The sequence below is a fragment of the Vitis vinifera genome, chromosome 7 (genome assembly GCF_030704535.1).
Source record: "Vitis vinifera cultivar Pinot Noir 40024 chromosome 7, ASM3070453v1".
Classification (NCBI taxonomy): domain Eukaryota; kingdom Viridiplantae; phylum Streptophyta; class Magnoliopsida; order Vitales; family Vitaceae; genus Vitis; species Vitis vinifera.
Window position 1 is genome coordinate 24,149,316 of NC_081811.1, and position 21,840 is coordinate 24,171,155.

The 21,840-nt window shown below is 36.8% G+C and overlaps 3 protein-coding genes across 5 annotated transcripts in view; 1 reads left to right on the forward strand and 2 right to left on the reverse strand.

The window, feature by feature from the left end:
- Nucleotides 1–6,877, forward strand: part of LOC100254070 (ATP-dependent RNA helicase DEAH11, chloroplastic) — a 29,694-nt gene extending 22,817 nt beyond the window's left edge. The window contains exon 3 of the mRNA XM_019221140.2: nt 5,520–6,877. Within this exon, the coding sequence (XP_019076685.2) occupies nt 5,520–6,733 (1,214 nt within the window). The 3' untranslated portion in view covers nt 6,734–6,877. The remainder of the gene's footprint in view (nt 1–5,519) is intronic.
- Nucleotides 6,878–7,070: 193 nt separating this feature from the next.
- Nucleotides 7,071–8,318, reverse strand: LOC132254097 (uncharacterized). Its single transcript, XM_059738538.1, has one exon. It carries the CDS (start codon nt 7,801–7,803, stop codon nt 7,225–7,227), a length of 579 nt encoding a protein of 192 aa, XP_059594521.1. The 5' UTR covers nt 7,804–8,318; the 3' UTR covers nt 7,071–7,224.
- A 900-nt stretch (nt 8,319–9,218) lies between these two features.
- Nucleotides 9,219–11,275, reverse strand: LOC100251922 (uncharacterized). Of its 3 annotated transcripts, none has more exons than XM_002262711.5 (5): nt 10,743–11,275; nt 10,564–10,635; nt 10,379–10,461; nt 10,080–10,285; nt 9,219–9,382 (listed from the first exon to the last, which is right to left on the reverse strand). In XM_002262711.5, exons 1-5 carry the CDS (start codon nt 10,958–10,960, stop codon nt 9,317–9,319), a joined length of 645 nt encoding a protein of 214 aa, XP_002262747.1. In that variant the 5' UTR covers nt 10,961–11,275; the 3' UTR covers nt 9,219–9,316. The 3 variants fall into 3 exon arrangements, with proteins under 3 accessions (XP_002262747.1, XP_059594522.1, XP_059594523.1); XM_059738540.1 differs by having other exon boundaries at nt 9,324–9,873; nt 9,975–10,285; nt 10,743–11,159; XM_059738539.1 differs by having other exon boundaries at nt 9,219–10,285; nt 10,743–11,159.
- Nucleotides 11,276–21,840: the final 10,565 nt, after the last annotated feature.

The following is a 21,840-nucleotide window of genomic DNA, read 5'->3' on the forward strand; positions in this document are numbered from 1 at the left end:
TCTAACCATCCGTCACCCAAACTTCCTTAGATGAAGAAATGGAGAATGAGGAAGGGAAGGACTCACAAAGTGACTTATCTCCACACCATTTATCCATCCAGAATCCCACTCTCTGCCCATTACCCACTTGGTAGGCCAACCTACCACTCAAATAATTCCACTCCTTCTTAATTGCTTTCCATAATCCCACACCATACCTCTCACTCACTGCATGGGAGCGCCACCCCCCATCCTCTTCACCATACTTGTGACTGATGACTTGCTTCCAAGAGGCCTCTCTTTCATTGGCAAACAACCAATTCCACTTGCTTAAGAGAGCTATGTTCATCAGAGATAGATTTCTCACACCCAAACCACCTTTCATTTTCTCCAAGCAAACCGTGTTCCACCTAACAAGATGCGGTTTCTACACAAGAGCACCACCACCCCAAAGAAAATCCCTCTGAATCTTCTTCAATCTCAACCTTACTTGTCTTGGCATGCAAAAAAGGGACATGAAATAGATAGGCATGCTAGACGAAGTGCTACGAATTAGAATGAGTCTTCCTCCTTTTGAGATATATGGTCTTTTCTATATTGCTAGCCTTTTTCAAAATCTTTCTTCAACGCCATCCCACACTGCCTGATTTGAAGGGCCCCCCCGAAAGGCAGACCCAAATAGCAGGAAGGGAGACCACCCACTTTACACCCCAACTCCAAGGCGAAGTCTTCTATATTATGCACCTTACCCATTAAAATTAACTCGCTTTTCTCTAGATTGATTCTCAAACTTGAGCAAGCCTCAAACCACATGAGAAGCCAACTTTGATAGGATATCTGGTCTTGAGACGCCTCACAAAACACCAAAGTATCGTCAACAAATAACAAGTGCGAGATTAGAATCCCCTCACCACTCCTACCTCTCACCCTCCAACTAGATAAGTAAGCCCCCACTAACAGCCCTCCTCAATAGACAACTAAACACCTTCATGGTTATCACGAACAAATAAGGGGAGAGGGATCTCCTTGTCTCAATCCCCTCGAACTTTTGAAAAAACCCGAAGGAGATCCATTTACTAAAACAGAAAATTTCACAGTAGAGATGCAACATTCTATCCATTTAATCCATTTCTCCCCAAAACCCATTTTTCTAAGCACCGCAGACAAAAACTTCCAATTCACATGATCATACGCCTTCCCTATATCCAACTTGCACAACACACCACCTTCATTGCTTTTCAATCTTGAGTCCATGGTCTCATTTGCAATCAAAACTGCGTCTAAAATTTGTTTTCCCTCCACAAAGGCATTTTGGGACACCGAAATCACTTTGCCCAATACCTTTTTAAGTTTATTAGCCAACACCTTGGCCAACAACTTATAAAGGCTGCCCATAAGACTAATTGGCCTAAAATCTTTCAAGTCTTCTGCACCTCCCTTCTTAGGGACAAGAACTAGGAAAGAAACATTCAAAGACTTTACAAATCTGCCCCCCTCATGGAAGTCTCTAAAAAAACCTAAAACCTCTACCTTCACAACTTCCCTACAAAAAAGCCAAAACACCATGGTAAAGTCGTCCGGACTTGGAGCTTTGTCCTTACTATCTGGTATACTTTACCTTTGCATTGACATTAATGTACATTGGGATCTAATTCTTTCAAAAATCTATTGGACTTTCTAAAGGGTCAACCATTTGGTTATAGTTCTATCCTTCTCAAGTACCATCTAACTTGTGATGAGGGTAATGTGATGTAATGTGCCCTTACCATGATAATGGTAGCACTTAATGGTATTCCCATTCCTAAAGTAATTGCTAGAGATCTCCTTGCTTACTCATTGATGTGATTGATAGCCATTCCTAGAGGTAGTTAGACTTAGATTGGGTACTATTTTCGGAGCTGTCTTTTTTTTGAATAAAAAACAAAAGATTTGTTAATTATGTATTAAAAGAACATGAGGATGAGGAGTCCTCCCCAAAAATTTACAAAAACTTGATAAAAACTTGATAAAAAGATAATTGAACTCCTCCACTATATGAGGAACCTACACAAAAAGGTCTAGTCCACATAGAAATATACATAGATGTCATCTCCTTAAGTCTTAACTAAGCTCCTCTCATGGTTGTCCAAACCCTTTTGATTTACACACTGAATGCCAATTAGGCTAAATAACATTGAGAGAAATGTCTTTAAAAACATTGGTATAGGAGGCTCAGAAAGAGGAATAAAAGTGAAGTAGATCTCATGACATTTTTTATGTACCCTACTTATCCTCAAAGGTTTCAACATCTCTCTTTTTGGCACATTGTTCAAGGTAATATAAGTAATATGAGAAAAACAATTTGCCAAAGGTTCTTGCCTTTAATGGGGTTTCTTATACTCCTATTTGAAAAGATCATTGTGTCACATATACTCCTGGGTTGGACCCTATTAATCTTGACTTGTCGAAATAGACCGTGTCAAAGCCCTTAAGTTATTAGGCAATCAAGAAAAAGATGGTCAATCAACTTTTAACTTCCCAGACATAAAACACACTAATAAGGACTTAAAGATTTAAAAGGTTTTGGATTGGGTGGACTTCTTAGGTGGATAGGACATGCAACATTGCAATATTAAGCTAAGGTCTTAATAGAATCTTTCCAACTCTAAGGCCTTGTGATAGGCCTTTTCCAAGGCTTATGGGAAGTGTAGATTCACTTCACTTCTAATTTCTGGCATCAAACCCTTGATAATAAACCTAGTGCTGTCATTTGTGACACCTCAATAACATCATACATCAGTATTGGTTCCTTCAAATTTAGTGATGCTAGAGGTCTACCTTTTCAAGTTTAGCCATTGATCTAGTATCTCGCTCTTAAATTCAGTAAGAATGTATTTTTTGCGCTACTTTTGTTTCATTTCAGACCATACCTTTAGTTGGCTCTTGTCATTAGTGTTCTAAGAATCTTTGTACTTTTTTTGAGCATTGTTTAGCAACCTGGATGAGCTTTGTTTTGCAAAACATGCTCTTTGGATCTTTGACAAGTTCTACCACTCAAAGTAGTCCTCCATTTCATTCAACCAACATAGAAAAGCTATAGGGTTTATCCTCTTATCAAATCTAGGTGCATCTATTTTGACTTTCTACCAATATCATCTAACCCATCAAGTTGGTGCCTAGGATTTGTTGTTTCGATTCCAAAAAAAGGTGAAGTCGAAGATATAAAGGAGTTTAGACTTATTAGCCTTGGGTAGTTTGTGCAAAATTCTAAGTTTTTGAAAATAGACCAAAGAAAGTGATTGGGTAAGTGGTATTAGTCTCATTATGTGTTAATAGAAGGGAGATAAACCTTAGATGTGGTTCCAATAGTCAATGAAACTATAGATTCAAGATTGAGGAATCGTAGAAAGGAAGTTGTCTATAAGTTATACATTGAAAAACCTTATGACCATGTAAATGCACCTTTGATGTAGGACAACCCTAGGATGGTTGCCTACACTCAAGGGTAGGTGGGCTAGGGTTTTATTTTTAGGGTGTAAGGAGAGGAACAAGGAATAAACTTTATGGTAGAGAAAATTATAAGATAAGAAATAGAGAGAAAGAAGAAACAATGAAGAAAAGATGGAAAACCTTAGAGTCTCACTAAGGCCTTCTAGGAGTCTCACCTAGAAGAAAATCAATGGAGTCTCACCATTGAGGGTTGCAACCTTGCAATGAAAGAAAGTATAATATTATTTATCAAAATTCATCCCTTTGATTTACATTGATTAGCCTATTTATAGGCTTCTCTAAGAAATCCAAAGTCTACTAGGACTCTAATAACCTATCATGACTCAAATTCTAATTATATTAATCCTACTTAAAGTTTACTTAGGTCTTCCCTTTCTTCCTTGAATAAACTTTAAAAGGCTTTCCCCCATCAACCTTCCTATTAGAGATGATATCTGGGTTTTGGGAAAAAAATGGATTGATTGGATTCAGTTTTGCATTTCAACAAGAAGGTTCTTAGTTCTAGTGGATGGTGTTTCTTCTTGGTTTTTTCAAAGCACAGGAGGTTTGAGTTAAGGGAACCCCCTATTCTCATATTTATTTGTGTTGGTAATGGAGGCTCTTATCATTCTCTTGAGAAAGGCAGAGGAAGGTGACTTCATTTAAGGTCTCAAAGTAGGACAAGGAGGTGGTGAAGGAGTGGAGATTTCTTGTCTCCTATCCATCAATGATTCCTTACTTTTTTGCAAGTCTTGTTTAGATCAATTGATTTATATGACTACTAAAATATATACCAAAAGCCCGTAAAGGCCTCAACCCTTTGGTGGACAAACTTAACATCATTGCACAGTCTTGACAAAATTCAGTTGTTTCCCTAACTGGCTGATGGGAAGACAGGTTGTACCAGTCATGTCAAGTCGGTTGATTAGTAATCTATTGATCTATTTCATGTTTCAATGCAAAAAAATTCTTTGATTTCTTCCTTGACTTAGGGCCTCTGTATACTTATATTCAGGATTTAGTTTACTGTTGCCCAGGCAGAAGGTATTAAAAATATTAAAATAGATTTTTAAAAGCTTGAAATGACTTTTCTGTCTATATACCTGAAAGTTCTCATCTCCTGTTTTTCATTCACTGAGATGAAGTTGAGGCAAGAATTGAAAATATTTTAAGGTATAAAGCTGTTATATGCCATCCAGATTTATGTTTATGATTGAGTATGCTTTCTCATTGTCATGAATGTGGTATGAGATACGGAAGTTTAACGAAGACTGGTCTGTGGTGTCACTTCTTGCTTTGAGGCCTAAATTAAACTCTCATTTCCCCTAGTTGTTTAGCTTGTACATCATACCCTTTACTTTTGTTTCTCTTTTAGGCAGTTGGGAACTTTAGATATCATCATTCATTTGTTGTTTGCTTTGTTAACAGGCTTCTTATGAAGCTCTCAGTTCTAAGTTACAAACTTATAAGAATGGGCTAGTTAACAAGGTTAGCTAGATGCATGAATTTGTAATTCTTCCTTTTGTATGGGGTGTGTAATGTGTTTCAATATTGGAAAAGTTGTATAGACTTTTAACAAAAGGATATTATCACCATACTTTCAGCATTCTGAACAGTGTTGAGGGGTTTTGTTCCCTTTTTCCCCTTTTGGGAACTGGAACAAAGAAAAGGTGCAGAAGCTTTTAAAAGAGATTAAGTGGCCTAGTTTTGAATCTATCCAGAGTGCTGTGATAATCTCAGAATTGTTTTCATGGTGGAATTTCTACAGCGTGGCGTAAAATTTGATGCTAGGTTGTCATATTTAGTGCCCAAATATTTCAATGAACTGATTATCTTGCATGGTCAACCAATTTTATGCTCAGCCTTTTTCATTTTATTGAGGTTTTAACTTTTTGGATGGTATTTCTGTGAAACTAGTGATTTTTCTGTTCCTATGTAATTTGTAAGCTTCTGGAGTCTTAAATGGTTCTTTAAATCCCATTGATTTGATTGTGGAAAGTATATTAATATGAGACATCATAAAATGTTCTGCGATAATTTAATGCTGATGGGTATGAATTGTCTTATTCCAGGGGCAGAATGCAATCTAGACAGGAATGAGAATGGTTCCTATCGTGTGAAGATATCTGCAAATGCTACTAAAACTGTGGCTGAGATGAGAAGACCTCTGGAACAGCTTATGAAGGGGGAAATTGTAGACCATGCCAGCCTCACTCCAGCCGTTCTACACCTTCTGTTCTCCAGAGATGGCATTATGCTCATGAAATCACTTCAGCGAGAGACAGAAACCTACATTCTCTTTGACAGGCATAGTATTAGCGTAAGGGTTTTTGGTCCTTCAGAAAAGATTGCTGTGGCAAAACAGAAATTAGTTGAGTCCCTTCTAGCCCTACATGACAGCAAGCAACTTGAAATCCATCTCCGAGGTGGAGATCTGCCTGGTGACTTGATGAAGGAAGTGGTTAAGAAATTTGGGCCAGACCTCCATGGGCTCAAAGAGAAGGTACCTGGGGCTGAGTTTACTCTGAATACCCGCCGTCATATTATCTACATTCATGGTAACAAAGAGTTGAAGCAAAAAGTACAAGACATAGTTTATGAGATTGCACAGAAGAGTGGTAGTTCGGATGAAAGGCCTGATGATGAAGCTGCCTGCCCCATTTGCTTGTGTGAAGTAGAGGATGGTTATTGTCTTGAAGCCTGTGCACATAAATTCTGCAGGTTGTGCTTGGTAGAGCAATGCGAGTCAGCCATCAAAAGCCAGGACAGTTTCCCTGTATGCTGTACCCATGAAGGTTGCAGGACTCCTATTTGGCTTACAGACCTGAAATCTCTATTGTCTAGTGATAAATTGGAGGAGCTTTTTAGGGCTTCTTTAGGGGCATTTGTTGCATCTAGTGGTGGTGCTTACAAGTTTTGTCCATCACCTGACTGTCCTTCAGTTTATCGAGTGGCAAGTTCTTCAATGACTAGCGAACCATTTGTCTGTGGGGCATGTTTTGTAGAGACATGTACTAGGTGTCACTCCGAGTATCATCCATATATATCATGTGAGAGGTATCAGGAATTCAAGGAGGATCCTGACTTGTCGCTGAAGGAGTGGTGCAAGGGGAAAGAGCACGTAAAGAGCTGCCCTATTTGTGGGTACATCATAGAGAAAGTGGATGGATGCAACCATGTTGAGTGTAGGTGTGGCAGGCATATTTGCTGGGGATGTTTGGAGTTCTTTGAGAGCAGTGATGACTGCTACAGCCATTTGAGGTCTGTACACCAGGCCATCATATGAATTCAACATTAACTAGTTATGTTAATAGATTCACATATATAGATTTAAATCGCCTGTACATATTCCGAAATGTATAGATTAGGTATATACTCCTGCATGTATATCCCAGTAGTTTAACATATCTCTATATATATGCTTGGGGAATGCTCTCTCTCTCTCTCTATATATATATATATATGGGGTTTTTGCAAGTGCTCCGAGGGAGGGCACGTGGGGTCTGGGTGCCACTGCACAATACCCAATTGGGAAAATTGCCTGACCTAACCATCTCTTTAGCAAACATCAAAGAAACTAACCGATATTTGGTATATTCTGCTCTTTGGTCTCTAGAATATACTGTTTGAGAATTGAGAGTTGATTTCATTTACATCAGAAAATTTGAAACATATATTATGTGTTCTGCCCTGCCCTTTTGTTTGCCGACATGTTGCAATGTTTCCAAGCAACCCATACAGAGCAGAGATGTAGGAAAAAATAAAACAAGTGAAAATTCAAAACAAGTATTTGCAGCCAAATGCAATACCCAAACAAAACGCCAAAGCCATAATCCATGTCACACCGCGGCCCCCCATCCCCCCCTCGTTGTCATCTTCCCCCATGGTTGATCCTCCCATCCCAACAAAACTCCATTGCTCTTGGTGTTTCGTTTGCAGGGATTGCAACTTCGAAACTTGAAACTCGAGCAATTTTACCCACTGCCGATACGCCAATAACTGCAGAGACTCCTCCAGCAGAGCATTGGAAATAGAATCCCTCTCCTTTGCAATAAGCGCAGCCTTCCTCTCCGCCTCTCTAGCCCGTGTTTGTGAAAGGTGCAGCGCCCTTAATAGCTCCATATTTGTCTCATCACTTGTTCCATCTTCTCGCCCCATCATGCTGCATATCCTATCCATGGATGATATGACCGTTTTATCTGACCCTGCAAACACCTTAACCGGTGGAGGGAGATCGCAGTTCTGCATTAGCTCCATCCCGGACTGATGATAAATCACCTCCCCCTTCTTCCCCTCATTCCTACCTTCTAAACCTCTCAACCACAGGTTGGGACTGTTCCATGACAATCCAGCCATCACTATTTCACTTTGCTATGTTGCTGATGAGTACTTAATTTTTTTTTTTAAAAAAAAAAAAAACGGAAAAAGTAAGAGAGTCCAGTTTGAGGCGTGCAAGAAAGAAAGGAAGAGGAAGAAACGGGGTTGGTGATGAAAGAAGGATTAGGTAGAATAGAGGAAGAAATAAAGTAAATGGAGATTTTAAATTCTTGGGTTTGTGGGGTTTTGTGTTTCTTTATATGGGAAATACCTCCCTTGCTTGTTGAGACAAACTAACATCTGTTATAGGATAGATTCCCATGCAAGCCACCCCAACCAACCCCAAACCCCACGTCTTACTTTCCTGGAAATGTATTCATGGCTCAAACACCTCATTGATATCTGGCTAATTTTATTAAAAAAATCTTCTAATTTTCAAAAAATTAATACAAAAGTAAACAAAAAACAAAAAAAAATACTTCCCATCTAATCATTTTTTGACTTGTATGAGAAGCTATGTGTATGTATATTTAACAAAAAAGAAAAAAGAAAATAAAAATAATAGTATTATTCAAATTGCTTTTGGCTAATAAAAGAAAAAAAGAAAACGGCAAATTTCCATTTACTAGTCCAATTGACTTTTAGAAAGTGATGAGTTCGGGGAATCATGAAATGTTAAATCCTTGGTATAAATTATAATCGAGGAGGCACACTTCATTTTAGGGTCTTGTTTTGATTCACTCCTAGAAAGTCAAAAACATTTTTCCTATATTTATTTCATTAATTTTATTAAAAAGTTATAACTAAAAAAATTAAAATATTATAATTTAAAAAAAAGTTTAATATGAAAATTAGAATATTGTTACTTGTGCTAAAACTTTTATATTGTGTAAAAATTTATTACATATTTTACATAATTTTTATAATATTAATATTACTTTTTAAAAATTATTACCTTAACTTTACTTTCACTTTTTCCCAAAAGATGAAATGAAACCCTAGTTTGGATAAGATGCTAGTCCTTTTTTTTTTCTTTTTTGGTTTAAAATATTTTACCTCCGTATTTTATTTTAGTATTTTACACATTATTCCATCATATTTAAAATCGGATAAATTACCCTCAAAACTTCTTAAATATCAATATTATACCTTTTTTTTTTTGGACATTATTAATCTAAATGGATGAAAATGGTATGTATAAGTAATAATAGATTTAAAAAAAAATTTAATTTGAGTTAGTAAAAATTTTATAGAATCTCAATTTTTTAATAATTTTTATATTTTTTTAATTCTTCAATATGAGCATTTAAAATTTTTAAATCTTATATAAAAATTATTATTTTCTATTTTTAAAACAGAAAAGAACACCAATTAAAATTGGTTTATAGTCTACGATTGGCTAATTCTTTTCCCTAACAAATAGAATTCAAGCTATAAGAATGAGTCTTGCAGGATTGCTCAGTGAAAATGGCTACCATAATACCATTCCACTAATAATAATATTGTCGATTTTTCTTCTCAAAAAGGGTACAACAATTCCAAACAAAACCTTCTATCTCTTTTCTCTCTCCTCCTCAATTCCCACAATTTTCTCCACCTTTTTCTCAGCGTCCTCCACCTGCACTTCCAGGAAAGATAAGAATTAGAACCCCACATACAAAATCTCTTCTCACTACAATGAGTTTTTTTCTTTCTTTTTTTTGTCCAAATCAAAATAAATGGAATGATGGAATGCTTTACAGATGATAATACAGTTAGTATGAAATTAAAAAAAAAAAAATTGTAAACCAGGCTGGTCAGTATTTGATTGAAGTTGGCACCCGTAGCAGTATTTATGGCGAGTAGACAGTGCCTTCTGTCATTTGCCACCAGATTCTGTTTGGTCCAGTAGAAAATCAGCTGCTGATTGATTTGCAGCACTTGGGTTGGGCCACATTAATTTGCACAGTGATCTGGCAAGCTCTTCTTGCTCACTACTGGCTGACTCCATTTTTGGCCTTCTTCAATTCATAACATCTCCATTTTTTAAGGCACATAACCTGGTGGGTTCGCATTTCCCAGTTCTTACCTTCTAAGATGTCACCCATTTTCTCCTTCCTGGCTCTAATTCTAACACATTTGAAAGAATAGGAACCATAAATTTAAAAATGAACACAAGAAGAGGTATTTGGATTTACAGGACCTAGGCACTTGGCACTTGGGTAACTCACACTGATTTGCTAATGACAGAGAAGTGGTAGTTGCAAGAAATTTTGCAATGGAGGAAAAGAAACCACGAAAAAGAGAGAGAGAGAGAGAGATCTGATGGGTGGAACCTTTTGAATGAGTCGTTTGGCTTCTTCAGTCTCCTTCACTACATCTTTCGCTAGACGGTCAATTGTTTCCACAGCTTCCTTGAGTTTTGCCTCCTGGTCAGGAATCTTGTTTTCCAATGCCTCAGCTACCTTCTCTACATCCTCACCCAAATCTTCAGTAATATCCGTCACAGTTTCCACTGTTTCTATGGTTTCGTCCACCTTACCTTGAGCATCCAATAACAACACAGGGTCAACAAAATTGAAGGAAATCAAAGCCTATTTACAACCGTATTTAGCAACTTGGCCTTTATGCTTACTTCGAAGGAAAACTAATGGTCCCCATTTGTGCCTATATGAAGGAAGAATTATAGATAACGTTATCACCACCATCCATTTCTTCCTATGTATCGAAAAAAGAGATGGTCATTTTCAGACAAAAACACTCTCTCCAATTCAGTAATCATAGCAGCAGAAAGCCGAAACTCTAAATAAAAAAATTCACCATTCAGGGGAAGACCGTTTTTCCGGTGGAACTGGATCCTCTGGTTGGAGATCGTCTGACTCTCCCTTTGCCCTTCAGAATTGCAGGGTCAACGAACCACAGAACCGTAAGAAATGCTATCAAGCTTGAAAGATCCAAGGCAGAGAAGGGAAATACAGAGATGGAATCGGGAAGCTTACTTAATGGCTTTGTATCTAGCATTGAACTCGAATGGGATGTTGAATTGGTATGATTCTTGATTTCCCAAGATGGGGCTTTGGTGCTTGATCTTAAGAACACGACGTGAAGAGAAAAATAAAGAGTAGGATTTGCAAAGCCGGCGATGTCGTTGATTCAGGCAAGGAGATAGATCTGAACATGTGAGGCTAGACATAACTGTTGACATTTCTACGACCATGTCCCCTCCAGTAAACGAAGGAACTCGTTTATAAGTAGTGTTGTTTGATTAATGTCCCATGGTCACTTTCTTTGTGGTCCACTGGTCCTCGTTCTTTTTGGCAGATTTTCTGCGGTGGCATACAGAAAGATACCCTTTTGTTTTTTTTACACGTTTCCATCTTCTTTCACTTCCATGTTAGATTTTTATGAGCAACGTGGGGTTAGGTGAAATCGTGAGTCTCCATAATTTATAAAGACAATGAAGAGGTAGAGAGAGAATTGAGAGGGAAGGATGCTTTAGGATGGCCAACGCATTACAAAGAGGTTTTTTTTTTTTTTTTTTTGAGGCCATTTATTGTTACGTTAATTGAAGTGGTTTATATCAGTGAAAAATGATAGACCCACCCACGTGACCAGAAAATTGAATATGGCCTGTACGCCAATCATGGCTGGAAGTTGAAATGTTTGGTTATAGGTTTAGGGGTGGAGCTATTGCCAAAAATGCATGGAATGTGGATGTAGGTGAGTCCAATTATGAACTGCGTTGTTAAGCCAGACAGGACAGACCCCATAAATATTTCATAAGTCACAATTCTGTCACTTTTTTCCTAATGTGAAAAGGATAGCGTCACCGTCATTAACTTCCGTTCCGTATTGTCTCTCTATTTGGAAGGATTACCAAATTCAATTCATATCCTCTCCATTATTGGAGGCACTTGAATACGAATCAATGAGTTAGCTGTCAACGTCGATCCTCTGGCCCCTCGGCCTCAAGATAGTCTTATTATATTCACAAATACGCCTATCCTTGGGTGATGAAGTTCAACGTATTTTGTATCGTCATTTTGGTTACTGAATATTATCCTGAATTGTTTACATATGACCAGAAGTTTTGATAATTTCCTTTAAAAGAACACCATTCTGATGATGAAGATACTCATTATTTGACTGGCTTTAGGTAGCACCTTTCAAATTATTAAGTTTTGTACTAAAATGACTTGATTTTAGTGACCACTGCAAAAGTATGTAATTGATATGGATTGATGGGATAGAATTAAATATTGTATAAACATGAAGTGAAACTAGTAATAAAATCTATGACAGTTCTCTATTTATAAGTAAAAAGGTTGAATTGATATATATATATATATATATAGTTGTAAAATAAGTACAAATACAATGCAAATCAAAGTAGTAGAGATGAAATATATCTTACTTTGATATATAATAAGGAAGAAGAAATTAGAGAAGAGAGTTGAGAGAATGAAAAGAGAGAGAGAAAATGAGAGAAAGAATTTTTCTTTCTTTTTCTCGGGATTTGTATTACAGGAGACGGGAAGCCCTTTTATAGGCTTTCCAAATGGCTTCCATTAATATCTCCATTAATGAATATTAATGAAACTCATAAATAATATTAATGGCTTCCATTAATAAGTATTAATGGAAGTCATAAATAATACTTAATTAACATTAATGTGGTGACATTCATTACTACAATTATAACACTCCCCCTTGGATGTCCACCACATTGAAAGAATATGCCTCATTAAAACCTTGCTAGTAAAAAACCCTATAGGAAAACTTAGCGAAGGAAAAAGAGTACAATATTCTTTTCTTGATATATTAGGACTGTTTCGTTAAAAACCTTGCCAGTAAAACCCAGTAGGACAAAACCTGGACGAAGGGAAAAAGAGTACAGTACACTAACACCCTTTTACAAGCATACTCCCCCTTATGTCGATATCCTTGAGTTGACGCATTCCAATCCTGTGTATTAACTTCTTGAATGTTGAGGTTGACAATGATTTTGTGAATAAATCTACTAGATTATCACTTGAGCGTATTTGTTGCACATCAATTTCACCACTCTTCTGGAGTTCATGTGTATAAAAGAATTTTGGTGAAATGTGTTTAGTTCTATCTCCTTTAATATAACCCCCTGTTATTTGTGCAATGTATGCAGCATTATCTTCAAATAATGTTGTCGGGTCACCTTTGATAGAGGAGAGTCCACATGATTCCCGAATATGCTGGATTATAGATCTTAGCCATATACATTCACGACTTGCTTCATGAATTGCCAGTATTTCTGAATGATTTGATGATGTGGCTTCCATTATTTGTTTGACAGATCTCCATGAAATAGCAGTACCATTGCAATTAAACACATACCCTGTTCGTGACCTGCCTTTATGTGGATCTAAAAGATATCCTGCATCTGCATATCCAAGCAATTGTTGCTTTGATTCCCTTGAGTAAAATAAACCCATATCAGTAGTTCCGCGAAGATAACGCAATATATGTTTGATACCATTCCAATGTCTTCGAGTTGGAGCGGAACTGTATCTTGCTAATAAATTGACAGAAAAAGCAATGTCTGGACGTGTACAATTGGCAAGATACATAAGTGCACCAATAGCACTAAGATATGGTACTTCAGGACCAAGTAACTCTTCATCCTTTTCGCAAGGACGAAATGGGTCTTTTTTCACATCAAGTGATCAGACAACCATTGGAGAACTTAAAGGATGCGCTTTATCCATATAAAAACGCTTTAAAACTTTCTTAATGTATGTGGATTGATGTACTAAAACTCCATTTGGAAAATGTTCGATCTGCAGGCCGAGACAAAATTTTGTTTTTCCAAGATCTTTCATCTAAAATTCCTTTTTCAAGTAATTTGTTGTTCTTGTGAGCTCTTCAGGAGTTCCAACAAGATTTAAGTCATCAACATACACTGCAATAATTGCAAATCCGGTTTCTGATTTCTTAATGAAGATGCATGGGCATATAGGGTTATTCACATTCCCTTCTTTTAGCAAGTATTTGCTAAGGTGATTGTACCACATGCGTCCAGATTGCTTTAATCCATACAAGGATCGTTGTAACTTGATTGAGTACATGCTACGAGGCTTTGTATTATTTGCATCAGGCAATTTAAATCCTTCGGGGATTTTCATGTATATATCATTATCCATGGATCCGTATAAATATGCTGTAATAACATTCATGAGACGCATATCCAGTCCTTCTGAGACTGCCAAACTAATTAAGAAACGAAATGTGATTGCGTCCATGACGGGAAAATATGTTTCCTCGTAGTCAATACCAGGTCTCTGCGAGAAACCTTGTGCTACTAATCGCGCTTTATATCTTATGATCTCATTATTCTCATTGCGCTTTCGTACAAATACCCATTTGTACCCAACAGGCTTTACATCTTCAAGTGTTTGGACTACAGGTCCAAAAACTTCTCGTTTTGTTAATGAGTTTAATTCTGCCTGTATGGCTTCTTTCCATTTTGGCCAATCATTTCTATGTCGACATTCTTCCACATTTCATGGTTCGGGATCTTCATCATTTCTTATGAAATCAAAGGCCACTTGGAAAGCAAAAATATTGTTAATAACAATATTATTTCGATCCCATTTTTCTCCCGTTTGTACATAACTTACTGAGATCTCACAATTTTCAGGTACCTGTGCCTCTTTGGGGGCTTCTTGTTCAATATGTACCTCTTCAGGGGCTTTCTGCATTATTTGTGCCTCTTCTAAAGTGCCAAGTTTTTCTTGGGTTCTCCTCTTCCGGGGAGTTACATCCTTTGAGCCGACAGGTCTACCACGCTTCAGGCGTATCTTAGATTTATTTGTTAACTGTCCTACAGGGACATCAATCCGTGCTGGAGTATTTGCAGCCGGGATATGTGACTTTGTCACTTTCTTTGTATCAATGAATGCATCTGGTAATTGATTTGCAAGATTTTGCAAATGAATGATCCTTTGAACTTCTAGTTCACATTGATTTGTACGAGGATCAAGATAGGTCATAGTAGATGTCTTCCAACTAATTTATCGTCGTTCTTCAGGAATCGACTTTTCTCTCCCTAATGATGGGAAAACACTCTCATTAAAATGACAATCAGCAAAGCGGGCTGTAAAAACATTGCCTGTCAAAGGTTCAAGATATCTTATGATAGATGGAGAATCAAAACCTACATAAACCCCAAGTCTTCGTTGGGGACCCATTTTAGTGCGTTGTGTAGGTGCAATTGGTACATATACTGCACAACCAAAGATTCGTAAGTGAGAGATATTTGGTTGTTTTCCAAGCACAAGTTGTGAAGGGGAGTATTCATGGTAAGTTGTAGGTCGAATACGGACTAAAGCTACAGCATGCATAATAGCATGTCCCCAGGCGGAAGTAGGTAATTTGGTTTTCATTAGTAATGGTCGAGCTATTAATTGGAGACGTTTGATGAAGGATTCTGCTAAACCATTCTGGGTATGAGTATGAGCAACAGGATGCTCAATATTTATCCCTATTGACATGCAATAGTCAATGAATGTTTGAGAAGTAAATTCGCCAGCATTATCAAGACGTATTGTCTTAATTGGATAATCTGGAAATTGTGCTCGTAATCTGATTATTTGTGCAAGGAGTCTAGCAAAGGCTACGTTACGTGTAGAAAGGAGACAAACATGTGACCACCTAGTAGAAGCATCTATTAAGATCATAAAATAACAGAATGGTCCACATGGTGGATGGATAGGCCCACATATGTCCCCATGTATTCTTTCTAAAAAGATTGGTGACTCAGATATGACTTTAGTAAAAGATGGTCTGATTATCAATTTACCTTGTGAGCAGGCAGCACATGAGTATTCATTGGGCGAAAGAATCTTCTGGTTCTTTAATGGATGCCCATGTGAGTGTTCGATTATTCGACGCATCATTGAAGACCCTGGGTGACCTAGCCTATCATGCTAAAGGACAAAAACTTTTGGGTCATTGAACTTCTGGTTCACGACAACATATGATTCAATAGGCTTTATAGTTGTATGATACAACCCAGAGGAGAAAGCTGACAATTTTTCCATTATAAGCTTCTGGCCAGATATAATGGAAGTAATGTAAAAATATTCTACATTATCTTCATTCATAGTTTCAATATGATATCCATTTCTGCAGATATCTTTAAAATTGAGCAAATTTCTTCTGGATTTGCTAGAATATAAAGCGTCATTTATATGGAATCTAGTTCCATTTGGCAACGTTATGTTTGCTCTTCTAGAGCCTTCAACTAAGTTTATAATACCAGATATGGTACTTACATTAGCCTTTATTAATGTCAATTCGATGAAATATTTTTTATCTCGAAGAATTGTGTGCGTGGTCGCACAGTCTGCGAGACATACATCATCCTCATTCATCTTGAGACCAAATAACACATGGATTTCAGATATAACAAAAAAAAACAAGGCATAATGTAAATAACAAAGTAAATCAGATGTAAATATAAGACATAATAATATATTATTTCATATATAAAGTATTATCAATCAATGTTAATTTTCTCATCATTTATCAAATGGTCTGTTTTTTCATTGGGACCTAAAAAAAAAATCAATGTCATAGTAGGTTAGGTCCAATCCATCACTATCGATAAAGTTCATCTCTATCTCTTTTCCTTTAACTTTTATTGATGCTTGGTAAAGGTCGACCAAATGTTTGGGCGTACGACAGGTACGTGACCAATACCCCTTAATACCACATCTATAACAATTATTCTCATGATTCTTAGGAGGTTTATCTTGTAAACGCTTCCCATTTTCTTGTTTTGCCTCAGTATTGTTCCATTTCGTATTGTTCCACTTTTGGTGGTGCAATGAGGCTTTCATTTTCTGAGAATTATTACTATAAGAACCATGGTATCGGGGATTTCTTTCACGACCACAATCACGTTCTCATCCACGTCCACGAGTTTGGGACGATATTGCATTCACTTCAGGGAATGATTCAAATCTAGTTGGATGAGACTGGTGATTTTTCATCAAAAGCTATTTTTTTTTATAAAAAAAACCTTCATGGAGATGATGACGAAGGAAAATAAATGCTTTTGCGTGATCCTACAGGGATGCTTGATTTCCTTGTTTGATCATAGCTCGAAGGTCCATTGCATCAAGATGTAATTCAGTATCAAGGATCCAAGATAGATATTTCTTTCCCGAAATGTCAAGTGCCACAAATTCGAGTTTTGTGATATTCGACATTGTAAAATAATTTCATATATATGACAAAACAATATTATTAGAATCAGTTATAATAACTTTATAGCATTGGTATAACTTTGATTATAAACAAAATCAAATAATTTGTTTATAACTTTTAACAATATGTAACAAAACAAATCAACAATAATATAAATATGCAAAATTTTATTCTATATAAATAACTTCAAGTTTAAGATACGAGAATTACCTTCAGAGCAATTCGTGCTGATAACGTGTTGTAAAACAAGGACAAATACAATGCAAATCAAAGTAGTAGAGATGAAATATATCTTACTTTGATATATAATAAGGAAGAAGAAATCAAAGAAGAGAGTTGAGAGAATGAAAAGAGAGAGAGAGAATGAGAGGAAGAATTTTTCTTTCTTTTTCTCGGGATTTGTATTACAGGAGACGGGAAGCCCTTTTATAGGCTTTCCAAATGGCTTCCATTAATATCCCCATTAATGAATATTAATGAAACTCATAAATAACATTAACGGCTTCCATTAATGAGTATTAATGGAAGTCATAAATAATACTTAATTAACATTAATGTGGTGACATTCATTACTACAATTATAACATATATATATATATATATACACACGCACACATATATCCGGACGTGTATATATTGAAAGAGAAAGTAAACATTTCTAATAAGAACTGCTTCAATCCCAAGAAAATAGTGGAGAGATTCTAGACCTTTAATCAAGAATTAATGAGAAATACTTGACATAAACTTTAAAATGGAGTCGTGACTATGACAATAAGCTTTTTCACATAAATAAGTAGATGATGAACAGTGTAGTGTCAAATTTGGAGATCTAAAATCCAAAGAATACAAAAAACTTGCTAAGTTCTTGATACCAAGCATGAGGAGCTTATGTGAGACCATGGATAGCCTTATAAATCTTGCAAACATGTGAAGGATGATTAATATTAATAAATCAAAGTGATTAAGACATGAATACATTTTCATGAAGTGACAGATAGAGAAAAGCATTATGGACATTGAGTTGACAAATAAGTTAACCATGAGCAAAGGTTATGCAAAATATGACCTGAATTGTGCTAAGTCTCACAATCGTCCTAAAATTGTCATGATAGTCAACTTCAGGTCTTTAATGAAATCCCCTTGCAACAAGACTTACTTCATTGCACTCAATGCTCCCATTAAGGTGTCTTTTGATGCGAAATGCCTAATTGCAACCAACTAAATTCTGATTTGCTACTAGTAAACAAGGTCCCAAGTTCTATTTTGAAGCAAAGCATTAAATTCAATAGACATTGCTACTCACCATTTAGGGTGTTTGAGAGCTTGAGAGACTAAGGTAGGTTCAAGGTTTTGAGCAACAAATGTTTGGTGATTGTATTCAAAATTTTAGGCTTAAGATACTATTTTGGGATTGTGTTTCCAAAGACGAATATTTTGTGATGTGGGAGGTCTATGAAAAAGGGAGGGGTTGAGGAGTAAACTGGATGTTGGCTTGGGTTGGAGGGATTAGAAGAAGAGGTGGATGGAGAACTTGACAAGTTACCTTCATTGGAGGCATCATAAGGTAGTGAGTTAAACAAGGTTAATGGTTTTGTGGTTAAGGCTTGATTGATAGAGTTGTGTGCTTTGGTTACCTAGATGATGATACAAGAACATGAGTGGATTGATAATAGAGATTAAACATATGGAAAAAAACTATCAAACATGTTTTCAACAAAATAAACATGTTGAGACACAAAAATATTTCGTGTGTGAGGATCAAAACATTTAAAGTTACTTTGGTTTGAGAAAAAGCAAAGAAAGATGCCCGGGTGAGACTTGGTTTCGAGTTTGTAAAAGAATAAGATTTTAACCAGGGATAACATAAACAATCAAAGACCTAAAGCCTTTTTAAATTGAGTGGGAGGAAAAAGAGTTTTTCAAGAGTTGGAAAATAATTGATTAAATGAGAAATTGTTTGGAATGCATGAGACCAAAAGAAAGAGGAAGACATGCATGATGCAACAAAGTTAATCCAATTTCAATGATATGAAGATGTATTCATTTAGATGTCCTATTATGTTGTAGTGTGTAAGGAGTGAGGGGGTGTGGAATGCCTTGAAATTCAAAGAAAAACTTACTCAACCACAAGTTTTAAGTGTATGATTCACAAAATTTATGAAATATAAAAAAAATAAAAATCCATCATTTGATTGAATGGAAAAGAGCCTCGCATATATGTGGAATGCTAAGTGAGGTTTGAAGTAATGGGAATGGGTTCAAGGTAAGTGATGTCTTACCAAATAAATTCTCCATTGGTTTAGCAATTGACAACGAAACTCTTCAATGGATATGGAAGAGCCTCTAGAATGATACCAACCACCACTTCCTTGTAAATTGTAATCTTTCTAATACCATTTAAGGTAAATTTGGGTAAATTCTTCATGGCTATCAATTGATTATGAAGCTCTTATAAGGAGATAGAAGAGCCTTTGGAGTAAATAAGAGCCCCTACTCTCCTTGTAATCATGTCCACTACCATTTAAATCATGAACAACTAAATGTTATTGTTAGAATAAATGTGGACCCACAACATATTAACCATTGTTCAGGATTTAGCTATCCATATATATATATGATTGTTGATTGATCTAAAGTATGAGTCACCTTATGTGTAAAGCCCAATGTCATCACGGGCCTTAGATGATGGACCTAATACTCATGAGGCCTAATAACCCAAAGGGTATGGTCCATAAGGCAGGAGGGTATATAAAGGTTAAGTGTTTGTTCTTCAGATGATCACATCTTTTGAATAAAAAAACAGAACTCATTCTTTCCCGCTCCCATCACCAGAGAGAATACTGAGAAACGTGGTGCCCTCCACAACCTTAGAAGATCAATACATCTTCATCAAACGTATAAATGGATTCAGGTTGGTTCCCTTTTTATAGAAATTTATGGCATAATTTCTTCACTTGATTAAACATATAATTCTTGTATGATGTTATGGGATTTGCAATGGAATTACTTTCAATTGGTACCGGAGCCTCATGTTTGATCATTAAGAAATTGCCAACATGAATTCTAGATAGCCAAAACCTAGAAACCATTCCGATCTCCCAAATTGGAATTGTTTTGTCCTACAATTGGAAATTTTCGAAAGCCCCGCCACCTTTGGATCAAAATTATTTAATGGTGGGGGTGGCTTGTGTTGTCTGTCGGCCATGGGTGCGACTGGGTGAAGATGAGGGGTGGTCGGGCACGGCAACACTGCTGTAGTGTCGTTTTGGTACATGTCAGGCGGTTAGAGCAGCGCTGGGCGCTGCGACGCGTAGTATGGCAGTCGGAAAAGGCGTCGTTCTGGCGTCGTTTTAGGCGTTAAAAAGACATCATTTAAGGCGCTTTTGCAGGCCTCCTTATAGGCGTTCAGACGCCGTTCAAGGGCCATCAGACCCCGGTGAGGGACGTCATTTCAGGCGCGCTTCAGGCACCATTCAGGCGCCATTCAAGGCGCGTCTCAGCCATCATTCCGGCACCATTGGAGCTGCGATTTGCAGTGTCGTTTGCAACGCCGTTTCAGGCGTGCTTCAAGCGCCATGCTAGGCGCATTCAAGGGGCCACATTTCAGGCGCTCTAGAAGCGCCATTTCAGGCGATCTAGACGGCATGCAGACGCTATTCTTCAGGAGTTTCAGATGCCGATGAGAAGTGTCGATTTTGGGCATTGCAGGCATCCGTTCTAGGCGTCGTTCGGGGATCATTCTCCCACAATTTTGGCACTGTGTTGACGCCATTGATTCCCACCGTTATGGCGCCGTTTTAACGCTGACTCTGGTGATCGGAGGAAGCGCTATGGCGTCGTTTGGTGGCGTTTCGCCGTCAACGGCGAAGATGGCTCCGGCGCCGCTGATGATGCTGCTGCCGGCGTCCATTGGTGCCATTTCCCAGTGCCTTTTTAGTTGAGTAATGTGAAAGGAAATATCAAAATTCTAGAATTTTGATAGAAACCAACTTGATGGTCATGTGAAGTATATGGGTATTTTAATTTTGTGATCAACCTACAATCTTTTCAACTACAGATCCTAAGCCATAAAGTGAGTAAAGAAATGATACAAAATATTTGATAAAATATTGGCATGGAATATTACAAAGAGATAGGCAAGCGGGCAAACAACCTCATTCCAAAATAGGCTTTAATTATCAATGGGCCACACACGCCCATTCATGGCCCAAGCCAGCTACCTTAATGACCAGTGGGCCAGACCCTCCATGCAAGCAATTTTTAAAGGAATTTTTATGGACATAACCGAACCTTTTAAAGATCACATTAAAGATAATATACTCTGGTTATATCACATGCATGCAAGAGGATAGTAGGAATAAGCCTGTTTCATTTGCTGATCATTCAGTTTATAAATTTCTTGGAATCCTCTTTCTTAGGAAACATGATGGATTAACCTGTTTCAAATTTCAATCGGCTCTTTCTTGTAAGGAAATAAATTAATAACTTATTATATTTGTGTTTAATATTTTAAAATAAATGAATTATGTGTATTAGTTGCCAAAGTAACTTATATTATATAATTTGTTTATTTTATAATATCTAAACATGTTATTATTATTATTATTTAAAATAATCGGCCCAAAGGAATATTATTTTAATATAATAATAAATAAAATAGTCATAAATATGTGACATAAAGTTTATCCTACTTGTTGTATGTTAGTTGTGAACTAATTTTGTAAAAGGATACCAATTACAAGTTAATATTTTTGTCCAAAGACTGAATATTAATGTTTGTGTTAGGTATAGACCTTCATTGATTATAAGGAGACCTTTTCACCGGTTTCGTCAAAGGACTCCTTTAGAATC

Excerpts from the sequence above, each read along its gene's own strand:
- LOC132254097 (XM_059738538.1), bottom strand. The coding sequence starts at position 7,803 with ATGGCTGGATTGTCATGGAACAGTCCCAACCTGTGGTTGAGAGGTTTA.
- LOC100251922 (XM_059738539.1), bottom strand. The coding sequence starts at position 10,960 with ATGGTCGTAGAAATGTCAACAGTTATGTCTAGCCTCACATGTTCAGAT. Across the intron at positions 10,636-10,742 it reads GCTAGATACAAAGCCATTAA|GGCAAAGGGAGAGTCAGACG; the intron begins GTAAGCTTCCCG and ends GCAATTCTGAAG. Across the intron at positions 10,286-10,378 it reads ACCATTAGTTTTCCTTCGAA|GTAAGGTGGACGAAACCATA; the intron begins GTAAGCATAAAG and ends TGGATGCTCAAG.